At 38.3% G+C, this 13,569-nt stretch overlaps 1 protein-coding gene across 3 annotated transcripts in view; it reads right to left on the bottom strand.

Moving 5' to 3' along the window:
• The window catches only part of pbx4 (PBX homeobox 4), a 58,978-nt gene continuing 45,409 nt past the window's right edge, over positions 1-13,569 (bottom strand). For all 3 annotated transcript variants that reach the window (XM_062971040.1, XM_003223207.4, XM_062971039.1), the window contains exons 3-9: positions 10,005-10,246; positions 9,026-9,216; positions 7,627-7,762; positions 5,584-5,740; positions 2,785-2,891; positions 1,715-1,801; positions 1-812 (exon numbers count right to left, since the gene is read on the bottom strand). In XM_062971040.1, the coding sequence (XP_062827110.1) occupies positions 720-812; positions 1,715-1,801; positions 2,785-2,891; positions 5,584-5,740; positions 7,627-7,762; positions 9,026-9,216; positions 10,005-10,246 (1,013 nt within the window). In that variant the 3' untranslated portion in view covers positions 1-719. The remainder of the gene's footprint in view (positions 813-1,714; positions 1,802-2,784; positions 2,892-5,583; positions 5,741-7,626; positions 7,763-9,025; positions 9,217-10,004; positions 10,247-13,569) is intronic.

Here is a 13,569-nt window from a genome sequence, read left to right as displayed (position 1 = left end):
GAAAAAAGACTTTGGAAGTTTATTCTTTGATAAAATTTAAACTGAAACTGATGGACTTTGCTATTAACGTTTCCTAAATGCACGAAAGTCTATTCACAGGGAAGTCTGTGTTTTCTCTAAGACATTAAATTAGAGCTACATGAGTGACACAGAAGATGAAGTTTCTATTCAAGAGCAAAGTCCAACAATCATTTTGGTAAAGCAATGGTGTTTTCTTGTTAATGAGTGTAAAGAAAAGGTCTTCCTATACAAAATTACAATACAGAGAACGCATACAATTACAATACAAGAGGGGCTATTTGTTAATAACTAGCATCTAGAACAGAATTTTTATAATAAAACACATAGAAATTAAAATTAGTTTCATTTTTTTAAAACTGGGAAAATTGAGTTCATTGGAGAAACACTTTCAGACTCTTACGCATAAAAGTGGCATTTCTTTTTTTTCTTTTTTGTAAAAAGGAATTTGGTTTGGTAAATGAAGCCAGTTCCTTTATAACCCAAAGGGCACAAGCCAGAAGAACTCAAGCACATCATGCCGAGAGGTAGAGAGGTGTCCATATATAATCACAATCTTCTATTGGTTTTCTTTTTTTATTTTTGTCTGAGGTAATTAGCTGTGTGTGTCAAGTTGTAGAATCAAAAGTATTGGCAAAAAAGAGCAACATTGACAAGTAACACTAACGACCTCTTTCCTCTCCTCAACAGGTCCTAAAAATTTAATTAGATGCATCTGAATTAATGCTTCCGGGATCTCCGGCAGGTGAAGTGATTGATGAAGGGGTTGTAGCGTCCTGCCAGCTGCCATTAGCCTGAAGAGGGAACAAATGCATTTTGTTGTTAAGTCCACAAGGTGTTACTTGCATCCTAAACCATTCTGAGTACGATTTCCCATATCACAACAGGAAGGCATTATGCCATAGGCAAGACACGTACTTTGTTCCAGAAGACTTAGCTTCAGAGCAAAAGTCTTGACACTGCAGTTCACTTTCTGGGACACTTGGAAGGCAAAGAATGGCGTGAATGCTGCTTCCGCTGCATTTATTTCACGGCTTCTCTTTTCCTAAATGGGACTCCTTTCCTCTTGTCCAAATTCTCCAGCTAATGTGTCTAAATGGATGCCTTATTGGCTATAACTGTCATTTATCAAACAGAATTCAGATCACAAGGAGGAATAATTTATGCAGTGAAGGCCATGCACACACACATTTCAGTTCCCAAATGCACATAAGGGATAGTCACCATCCATAGCCAGTTTGTGGATTTCAGTGCAGGCTAGTTGTGTGCATGCTTGCTCTCTCGCTTCCTCTCTTTCCTGTTGTCTCTTGCTCCAACAGGCAGTTCTCTCCTCCAATGGGAGGGGACTAGAAGATGCTCTCTGCTTCTAATTCACTTGCTCAATTTGGGCAGGTTGGTAAGAGTTTTACATTCTGACCATTCCAAAGTACTAATGATTCTGGTTTTCACAGTAATGTGAATGGTACAATGAAGGCATTTTCTTAGTCTAAAATAAAGAGGGGAAGGTGGTCCCCTAAATGACAAAGACTGGAAACAGACCACTTATTTCATACTCTTTGGAACAGCAACACCACAGTTAATGCCGCAGTAGAGCATTAAATTTAATTGCCTCTGCAGAGGTGTTTACATCAACCTCCACTGCCATTTCTGATTTCTGCAGCTCAAGACACCTCCTTTCAAATCAGAAGCTCCTTACATCAATGCGCTGTGTCGAATAGAGAGGATTTCCCACAATGCTGTCATATCTTCCTGCCTGGTGTATGACATGGTGTAAGGAATCCATCTGCAACAATACAACCAATGTCACAAAAGAGAAAGAGGGGGAAATTTCAGTTACACGGTTATGTCAGTCACTGACCAAAATCCACTACCCCTACTATCTTTATACAGCCTCCAATGAAACTATTGTACTGAGCTGGACTAACAGTTGCAAGCTAAAACAGCATTTGTAATCTCTCTTTACAGCCACATTCTGCAGCAGACTACATCTCTCCAGCACTGTGACATAATTGTGTGTTATGCACAAAGAGTAAAGACTGTCATCAGATTGGAAAGAGTTGCAAAAAAAGATGACGATGAATTGACCTCTTGGCCCAATTGTTTAGAGAAAAGGAACATAAATGGCCCCAACCCTCTGCTTCAGAACATGTGGTGCAGAACACTTGCATTGCATGAAGGCTCCTTCTCACCATGGAATCTGGGACACTTGGATCTGATTCAGGAATAGCAATAAACGATTGCTGTGTGACCCGTTTTAAGCACAGCAGTAAGACTTCAATTGTACTAGTAGTTAAACCTGATAGCATAGGTGTCTCTTTGCAGCTATATAGCCTCACTTCTGCTTCAGTACAATAATCCAAGACATATATCACACTTGACCATTAGTATCAAGTCCATCGAGGCTTAGTGTGGAAGTGCTCATGCACACAAATGTGTGTGGGACACAGCACTATCCTCTTGTGCATGACACCAGCAGCACATGGCATCACCACAGATTCTATGGGCCAGGTCAGCAGTCAAACTCCTTAAAACACTGCAGTAACAACACAGAAGTTCGAATGAGAAATGAGAAGTATTGTAAACTCCAACCTAAAACAGAATAAATAGTCCTCTCCTGGCTTGAACCAGCACCAGATATTACATTGGAAGCCAACCTTATGAATAAGAGTTCTGACCACTGTGTTGCAACATTACAGGAAGATTTTGAATTCTAATTGTTTGTAGGCCTCACGGGGATTTGTCACACAGTTTGCTCCGCACACCCACCTGTGACTGCACATTGGCTCCCACTGGCGAGTTCTGGTAGGAGGTGAGTGACTGCAGGTTTATAAAGGAATCTCCAGAATTTGTCATTTTAAATGACCCAGAGGAACCTGAAGAGGAAAAGAAGTTACCTAAGGGTATATCTGCACCCACTCATTTTTACGTCATCTGTCACAGACAATAGCACATGTTGTTCTTCACCTGAACTAACACTAATTGTCTTCATGGAGGACTCTGCTTCTGGAGATTATTTCTGGTCTCATACATTTCTGGATATTTCATGATTCCAGTTCAAGGTCTCCTCCCTAATTTCGCTTTTTTAGCAATAGTTTCAAACCATGCTCCTTCAGGCTTATTCAGTGGAAAGAAAATCTGTAAAATTACTAATCTCCTGCTATAATATGCATGGTAGGAATAGCATGAATTCTAGAACAGTGCTCCTCAGAGTGGCGGTTCATGGATCAGGGCTGGCCTAAAAGCCATTGGCTACTGGTTCCCAGAAAGTTTCCAGAAAAGAAACACACAACTGAAGCCATTAGGCACAAATACAATATACTATCAAGCCTGTTTTGATACGGCCAATGGGCTAATCAATAAAATGTGTTGTTGTTGAATATACTATCAAGCCTTGGTAGACTCGGAAAAAAGTCTGCTGATCTATCATATCAGATACCCTGAGTAACAGTGTTCTATGGTACTCTATAGATAAAAATGGTGGAGACCAACAGCCTGACGTAACTACTGTGTGCACCAGAATTCTCTGAGACATACAAGGATTATAGAAGAGACATGAAGAACATATTTGAAAGATAAGTCAATCTGAGAATGATTCCATTAAAGTGGAGTGAGCAAAGTAAATTGTCTCAGATGTTACTGGACTGCAATTTTGCATTCTGTACTGTTCGCTACTGCAGTTCCACAAAATCTGAAGGAGTATTTGCTCATCCCTACATAAAAATGTCTAAGTAATTTGTGTATGGAAATGTCCACATGCAAAATATGGAAGTATTACTACTACAGTAAGCCCACAGTTCTGAATGTACCGTGGAAGTAGCAGTGCCCCATGTAGGCTTTGTGGGAAGAATAGCATGTAATGTGTGGCAATCTCTATTTTTTAAAAAAAGAATCAGTTTCCCTTAAAAAATAAAAATAAAATTCCACCCTCAGCTGGTGGAAGCTGAGGGAGGCCTCCTAGCTCTTACGCCTTCACCTGCCCATGCACCTGCCCCTCGGAGCTATAGGAGCTGCTACAAGGTGCAGGTGAGCAGGCAAGGGTACAACCATTATACGAGGAATTCCTAAATCCCAAACCGGGGCCACAAAAGAGGGGTGCAAATATTATGCAATTAAATACGGTATATACAAATCCAAACCAGCTTGAATGGAGGGTTCTAACAGTCTTGTTCTCTCCTTTCTTTCTTTCTTTCTTTCTTTCTTTCTTTCTTTCTTTCTTTCTTTTTTGAAAGTCCATCCACACCCACCCCACTCCTAGTATCTCTATGGAAGAAGAATAAAATATATAAATAATAGAAGAGTCTGGCACTCCCAATCAGGATTCTTCCACTACTTTCTTCCACATAAGTACAGATACTATTTCTAAAAGAAAAACAACACTAGGATTGTGTAGTAAATTTATAATCTAGTTCTGGCTTAAAAAAGGAACTTCCAAGGAAAATGAAAAGCCATTCTACCACAATGCTTTTAGGCTTTAGCAAAGGATTCAAAATGCATTCCAGAGCAGCACACCACCTGCGCCATTCCTTCCAATTTCCCCCTGAATGTGTGCCCAACAGCATAAGGCATTTCCAGGCTGCTGGGGAGAAAAATCCACCTGACAATCAGTACCAAATGTTCCCCAGTTCCTGGCAAACATTTAAGGAGGTGTTTTCAGGAAGATAAAAAACAGCCTTCCAGGAGGAAAAAGAAAAAAAGAAAAAAACTGTTAGCAGCTGCAAACAATATACAGACAAGTCGGTCTTTCAGGTAAAATCGAGAACTGGGACAATGGCCAACATCAAAGCTGTGCTCCATAGATCACAGTAATTTATCATTTTCACCTAATAGTTCACAAGGAGTAAAACATGGATTTTGTAACATAAACAGTCCATAGTTATACAATGTGATGCTTTGGACTTAAAGAACTGGTGAAAAGTTATAAAAATTTAAGTGAGCAGTAAATAAATTATTTATTTCCCCCTTCATTTCTTAGAAACCTTTGCTTAAAAAGTGTCTGCCCCAACAAACAAAGAAGGCACACTACAACCTTGGTATATAAATGGGAATGCTGTGAAAATGAGGGGCAAATGAAGTCAAATGAAGCATGAAATGAAGTGATGTGCAGATAGTAGCAACTAACTCTACTAAAGTAATTCCAGTTTCCAAAATGTATCAAACAAGCTGCTGTTCTTCAGAAGAAACAGAAATCTCTAACAAAATAATTGAATACAGGTGTGTACATCTAGTGAAATTTGTCATAGAAGGAACAGGAACATCTAAAGATGTCTATTAATAATTTATCCTGAAAAATAGCAAATTAGTTTGAAAGATACTGGGAGCTGGAATTGTTTATTGGTACTCATAGCGCAATCAGCAGGACTCTCTAAACAGAGAAAATGGATAAATACTGGAGGTTAAATCCACAAGACACTGGTTCTGAGCCATTTCCCAATAGGGTCCATCACATCTATTCACACTGTTTTATCCTTTTGGATTTCAAAACAGTGTTGAAAAAGACCCTCACAAAGGTTTCCTCGGTTAATATCAAGGCATGCACTGTTTTAAACACAGCCTTTCAAAACTCACCAGAATTTGGGGTAGGCGGAGAGCTTGTTTGGTTGCCCTGGGCTACCACATTAGTAGCATCCACTGCCGTTTTGGCTGCATAAATATTAGCCTCCTCCTGGAATTTCCCCATATTTTTCTTATACCGGATTCTCTTGTTACCAAACCAGTTAGAGACCTGCAGAAATAATTTAGTGCACAGTTAACTGATCAATATCAACGGAGTATAAAGATATGAACTATAAACGATTCTCAATGTGGGCAAAATAAAACCAAACTTCTGGAAATCATCCAAAAGTGGAGTTTTGCCATTTAATTGTCTTAGTAACACTTAAACTTACAAAAAATCCTGGACCAGGAACCTAAGGGGTGGTACATTGAGATACATACTACATGCTCCTACCAACATTTACTAAATAACAAAGTTACAGGAGCACTAATCAGATCAGCTCCCTACATCCCATTTCCCCCAAAAAGCCCTGTTGTTAACTAGGTCCAAGCATGTCACATGGTAAGGACCAACCATTTTAAAAAGGTTCCAGTTCAGATTTACTCTCAGACTGAATTAGCATAATATAATAACAACAACATCAACAACAGTATAAAACAAAAACTCAACAAGAGTACAATTTCATGATATTTAAATAATATAATATCTAATCGCTGCAAGTGCATGAATCCGGCATTCTCTTGTTCATTCTTTTGTTTCAGGTAGAATGATTTTAAATCAACAATTCAATCATGAGACCAAGAGAAAAGACTGATTTAAAAATCCATCTTCTAATGTTTTGTTTGAAGATAATTCTTCAAACTTAAACAAATACCATACCCACAGTCTTTTAATACTTATATAATGCACTGATTTACTGATAACCTTTATACTACAATTTAACTACGTAATATTTTTAAGAATGCAATTCTATGGTCCTTGAGGGAATTGCTCCACTACCATTGCTCTGCTACCATTATAGTTCCAATGGCAGGAGGGACTGGAAGAAATTTACTGAATCCAAGGCTTACCCGATCCTTCAAAACAACTCCTACAAACAAGAACAAATGGACCAGCTTTGAAACCATGGAATTTTTTCACCTTAACACACTGAGCTAGGAGGAGATCTCTATGGGTGGAGGTAGGGGGTAATAAAATTAATTTGGCTGCAGTTGATAAAAGAGAAGAGGAAAGAGTAGTCCTGTACCCTGCTTAGCATGAGCTCAGCTTTGGATTTGGCTGTTCTTCTGCAATGACTTTGTCCTCTACATCTCTACGACAGTCCCCGGGTTGCAAACAAGATAGGTTTGTTCTTAAGTTGAATTTGTATGTAAGTTGGAATAGGTCCATTTTTGAAGTGTAACTCCAGCCAAAAACACATACGTTTTTTGGCTTTGAATGGCATAGGGAAAAGATAACACCTTGTAACGTTTATTTTACTCTCTGTGCCCATTCAGAAGATTTCACTTTACTTCCTGTCCCTGTAACACATGGATTTTTTAAATTGTGGGTTGTTGTGGATGCAAGGGTTGATGATAAAACTTCAATGGAGACACATTTTCCACATAACTCTTACAGTAGTAAATTTCCCTTCCTAGGAATAGATTTCCTCTCACCTCTTGTTATCTCACCCTGGTTTGTAATTAGGAGTCAAATGTAAGTGTGATATTTGTAACTAGAGGACTGTCTGTACTTTGTCAAATATTTAACAATATTTTTAGATTTTAGGAGTACAATAAAGAACTTTAAAAAAAAACCCCTAAAGATTACTTTTGCTGTTAGCAAAATGGTAATAACCGGCTTAAAAAACAAAAACAAAAACAGAATCAGCATTACTCATGCTACTTCTAACTTTTAAATTTGGTGCATATTTTCCCCAAAGCCTATAACAAGAGTTGAAATTATTCATCTTTCCGGACTAAAACTCCTAGCATTTATTACCACCAGCTATGCAGGTCGATGGAATCTGCAGTCCTATAATATCCGAAAGGCCATACAATTCCCAAACCTCTCCCATCAAAATTCTTGAAAATAATGAGTCTTGTTTGGTGTCTCTATCATAATATGCAACCTACCTGTGAGACTGTGATGCCTCCTTTCTTTGCTAATTCTTCTTTGGCTTCTTCACTGGGGTAAGGATTGCTCAGGTGTGAATAAAAATACTCATTCAGGACTTCCGTTGCCTGTTTGCTGAAGTTACGCCGTTTACGCCTGGAGATACATTGCAATTATTCAGACTGATGATACATAGCGATATTATGCACAGACCCAAAAGCTGGAAGCCAAACCAGCAAAAGTTCCACTGGAACTCTTACCAACTTCATGAAAAGCATGTAAATAAATCATTGCAGTAAAAACCATTTGGTTCAAACTATAGCTCTACCTTGCTTTCAAATTGGGAACTACTATACTGACATAAATACAATCCCTGCATCCACAGAGTATATGTTTCTGGACTTCTTATGGTTATGTAAAACTGAATAATAGCAAAGCCTATTTGAATTTAGAGCTTCCAGACCAATAATATCATAGAGTCATGCTGGAGGCCTAGAAATTAGTTAGAGAGGCCGTATTTTTCAGAAGTGGATAGATGAAGCCATAGTTACTGCTTTCCATAGACACAGAAGTTGTACTGTGCATTCTGTTTTCTAAGACATAAGCGATACTGACCTAAAATCAAATATTATAGAATTCACCGTATGGATACAATAATTAGAATTACCAGGACTTCTGCCAAATGAGAAAACAGAAGGTTAATGAGAAGGGGGGGAAACAGGGCTGAAAGTACAACTTGAATGAGGCCAATAATAATTCTAGGAGAACTGCCAAAGGCAAACCAGTTACCCAGATTTCAACTCAAAACATCTTGTTCCAGGTTGAAAATATTTTGATAAAATTATCTAGGCTGCAAGTAAACAGAGTCAGAATAATTTGGGAAAGGACACAAGCTTTATACACAAAATGTCCAAGGCCCAAGCCTCATCATCTGCAGTGTATCTGGGGCTTTTTTTTTTTTTTAGAATTTCTGTACTACATTTCAACAAACCTTTTAAGATAGTGGCAAAATGATCAGACAGAGGTGGGATATGCCACTCTAAAAACCTTGAAAAGTTAATGTCAGAATAGAACATGTGGTGGAAGACAGGTCAGTGTTCTTACTCAGTAAAACATAACTATCTATATTCCTACAAGAACATGGTCTCTCAAAATCACATGAAGCTTACTCTTGATAGGCTCCAGTTAAAAAGAACAAATAAGTTAAAATTAACATAAAAATCAAACTTGGCTGATTACATACATCTGACAGCAGAAAGGAATAATATTTACAGGGCTGTTCCCCAAAACATAGGATAATTCTATATTACGATGACTAAGGCATGTATTTATTTCATTTACTGCTTACAGAGGTTGACTGTGGTTTGCCAACATCCTGGAAGCAGACAGTATGTATGCTGAGTATTGCTTATGTATTACCTTGCATCAAGAAACCGTGAGCGCAAGATCATCACCGCCTCACATGTGCTTTGTTTCAGCTGCATCTGGATGGTGCTGAACTTCCCGTGAATTATATTCACCATACGCTCAATTTCTTTGGGAGAAATTGGTCTTGTTCTACTCTGTTCCCGGAGAAGGTTCATAACATGGGTAGTGAACTCACTGCAAGCCTAGAAGTGAGTATATAAATAAGCAATTTTTAACAGAAGGAAAAGCAAACGATTTCTCAAGGCATCATCCCATTTAATGCACAAGTGAAAAGTGGGAGTTATAATTACTACACATGGAGAAGAATTTGACATTTTCTGCAGTGCTAAGATTTATACAAATATATCCAAAAGATATACTTTTCTGGGCTTAATGTGATAAATGGTAACAACTGGATTATTCTTTGTAGTTTACAAGTCCAACTAGGATATCTCCATAGTGCCGTTATCTTTTATAATTAATAGGCAGATCCTAAAACAGTTATACATTGTTATACCTTTTTTTCTTTACATTTAAGCTTGTATCATTAAACTATAAGGCACACAAATTGCCCCAGTTGTACCAGTCCCTGGAAATCAGACTGTGTTCCACTAAAAGACACAGAAGTTGCATTAGAAACTGAAGAATTTTTTATAAGAGTTCCATAAGAAATTGCCCGATGAAACACAGAGACTGATTTTGTTTTCTGGAGAATTATAGATACGATCCATGCAAGCTATTTGTCTGGCAAAATGTGGTAGTTCCGAAGGGGAAAGTCATATAAAACCCTAAAGAAAGAAATCTCCCACCCCCAAATAACAGAAAAACTGCAGCCTAAATCACACACCTTGCCATTTTTACTTTTGTATGATAAATAGCTGGTTAGATTATTGTATTATATAAACAGTATACTCCCTGCTCTGTGACCACAAAGGAAAAACTATTAATTGTTAACTGAGATGATAAAAACTCTTCCATGCAGAAAGATCACCTGTTCATATTTCTCTAGCTCAGAGTGGTATATCTGTCGGATCTGTGACAGCTTGGCCCTGTAGTCAGAGTGTTCAATGCTATTGTCATTTGGACAGCCACCTGAAGTTGCTGCTATGGCCGCTGGTCCTCCTCTTCCCCTCTTCTCGGGCCCGGAGACACCCTCAGCCAGCAACATGTTATCTAGTCTCATTAGCTGAGCATCAGGGGGGTCTTCTTCCTGAATACCACGTATACTTAACACTGCATAAACATAAACAGGGAGCAGAAGTTTATTTCAAGGGCAAAAAATAGTAGTTAATTTTCCTCCACGTTGTCTTTGCAAAGATGGTAAGAACCATGGTCTTAGAGGCACAGATCCATTACAAATGCACAGTATGCAAATAAAAGGACAAGACAGACAGTTTTTTATTTTATTTTTACTACATACATAGTTCAACTGCAGATCTCAAGGACAAAGATATTAAAAGTAAAATGGGACAGGGCCATATTAAAGAGTTAAGAAATTTGCATTGTGTCGCAAATGGGGGAGAGAGGAACCTCTAGGGTGGTGGCACAGCAGCACCAAACTGTATTTGGAGCAGCTAGACAGTAGGCACCCCCTCCAGACTCCAAGGTGGATGAGGATATCCCAATGAAGAAACCAAGACACCAAATTGGGCCCTCATTAGTTGTCAATGTAGAAGGACCCCCAGTGAACTTCACTGCTGTGTAGATTTGAAAAGGGATGATTTCAGTCTACTTTTATCCACACTATATTGGTTGCTTTCCTTCCTAGGTATGCTGCTGAAGGACCTTGCTAGCATATTATTTACCTCCCCAATACACATCTCCCTCACTCACATTGTACTTTCAATGCCTACATAGCAATCTCAACTGGAGATACAATTGGGCAGGTGAACATGTCTCTCCTGGCCCAAGATAATTTCAGCACTGCTGTATGTAAAAATCCCAAATGCTTAGAAATATTGAAACTAACTTGGATGACTTGGAATTCAGCAATGGTTCAGAGAAGCATGCAATTGGTTATCCAATGACAGAGGTCAGGTCCAAAAGATACATAGAATTAGTAATAGAAAGTCGAAGGGTTAAGATCCTTTCCCTCAAAACCAGGTAATTGTACCCAGAGCAAGGGTATTTTGTATCTACCAGAGGTCACCTCCACCATAGGAAAAACCAAAGGCTGTGGTGGCAAATGGCTGCAGCCACCACTGCAATCCCAACAATTGTGGCATAGGACTGAAACTTCACATATCTGAATCTTGAATGCTGCTCTTTGCTGTTTATAACACCAGACTTCTCGATGACCCTTTTCTTAATACTCCAGAACCTCTCATTAGTCACAAATAAGTCTTATTAAGGCCAAAAGCATTAACTGATTAGCACTGAATAATTAGTTACAGTTTATGGTGTGGGTTTTTAATTGCACATTAACCAAAGTTCCCATGTAAAAGAGCAGTCCTTCATTAAGGCAACATATTTAAAATCATTTTCCAAACAAAGAGTGGATTTGTCTCTGCTAATTAGCTAAGAGAAACTGTTATCTTCATTAAATGGCCTCAAAATATCAATTGAACCAAATTACCTTAATATTTATACGAAACAGTTAATTAATCAATTAAATGAGTAATAGTACTACAATAAAGTGACTAAAAGAATCCTTTCAATTGGTTGGCAGCTCTAATTTTTATGGATGTTTTTAATGGAGAATTCTCAGCACCATAAACCCCTGAGAACCTGAGCAGTCACACAGACTCACATGCCATGGTTCGTTCTGATCCCTAATCATAACAGTCTCTACATATTCATCAAAATGGAAAATAATTAGACTGAGCCAAGTGAAATTCCCATCATTTCTAATTAGCCCTTAATTAAAACACATCACAACCAAGGTACTGAGGCCTCACTCAATATGCAAATGCAATCATTGCAATATATTTACATATCATTAATTAACACGCTGTGGTGCTGTAATGAACTGTACAAGAGCACCGGTGCCAAAACAAGAATGATATGCAATTTGTTTAAGCTTGTTTTTCAATCCAGATTTTTCTCTTCCATGTGGCAAAAGAGCAGTGGGGCTTATACTTCTATCTTATGACTAAACATTTCTGTTAACAGAGAAGAAAAACGCATCTATTGATTAACTGAAATACACAAGAGGCAGACAAACTGTACAGATTACAGCAAGAAACGTTAGGACCAAGTTAACACTTGGGCTTGAAATGTTCAGTTGTTTTTTAGCGAAAGAATTTGGGGCCAAGGAATTCCCCAAAGTAGTGAAGGACAGCAATAAAAATAGCACAAGTGAACAACTGTTTTTTTGAAAATATTTTAGAGGAAATATAAATAATTATTACAGCAAATAATGTGTCTGTTTTAGCCTGAGAGAGAGAGCTCAAGGTTATCTAAAACATGTAACTTGTTAATGCAGACCAGATTTAAGCAACTCGGAGAGCTGAGATCTCTATCCCACTCTCATGAATTTCCAAACTGTTCCCCCAAATATCATGTTTCCAAATAATATACCTTTATGAAGGTGAGAGACAATGAAGCATCTCTTTCCCCAATGCTACTAAGTAATAGTAGAGGCTATAATAGAATCTTTGCTTTATTATACATCTTGGCTGTTGTTATTCAATTTAGCTAGCCTAGGAGGGATTTTAGTGAGCAAATCTGTATGTCTCTCAAGAGATCATGTATTTCAGTTTTACTCACTGATTCGATGTTGTCCTTGTTCATGAAAACTAAGGTTGTAGTTTAAAAGGAGCTGACAACTGAGGAGGTAGAATATTGCAGTTTTTCCATCCACACTTGTGAAAACTACGGCTGTAATTTAAAAGGAGCTGACAACTGGCGAGGTAGAATATTGCAATTTTTCCATCCATACTTGTTTGGGAATAAGACCCACTGAATAAGTGAAACTAACTTTTGAGGAGAATCAGGCTGTACATATAACGATACTAGAAACCATCATTACAACTATTAAATATACAGCTATGCAAGAACGTAACCAAGAACAGTAGTTCCATCTTTAAAACTCACAGTATGGAAGGCATCCGACTGCAAATTACAGCACTGATGGAGAAGGGTTATTTTAACCTATGTTCACTTCACATGCAAAAAGCAATGCTTCCTGTGTTTCTAATACAAGTGATTTTAGAGGCAGAAGATCACTGTTCCTGTCAAGTCCATTCTCTACCTGCTAGACATTAGCAGGACAGGACAGACACATATCTTCTCATCCATCCATCCTGGTTACTTAAGAAGGCGAGGGGGGGGGGGGTCATCTCTTAAGAAGAAAATGGAGTTGAGAGAGTCACTGAACCATGCTCTTCTTATAAATTCTATTTTCACTTACTCTATTGCTCGAGCCACTTTTCTCTGTTCCCATTTAATTTTTGTTATCAGCAGACTGAGGGAAAGTAAAGCACAGACAAGAAGAAGTACAAGTACCCATCTCTCATTAATTCCTTTTTATGGTTAAGGAAACTCCAACCTCCTAATTCCAACCTCCAATCTCCCATCTGAAGAGCCAACAGACACATCAATAGCTGCTTCATGTC

The sequence above is a fragment of the Anolis carolinensis genome, chromosome 2 (assembly GCF_035594765.1).
Source record: "Anolis carolinensis isolate JA03-04 chromosome 2, rAnoCar3.1.pri, whole genome shotgun sequence".
Taxonomy (NCBI): Eukaryota; Metazoa; Chordata; class Lepidosauria; order Squamata; family Dactyloidae; genus Anolis; species Anolis carolinensis.
This window is presented reverse-complemented; position numbering and strand designations above follow the sequence as displayed.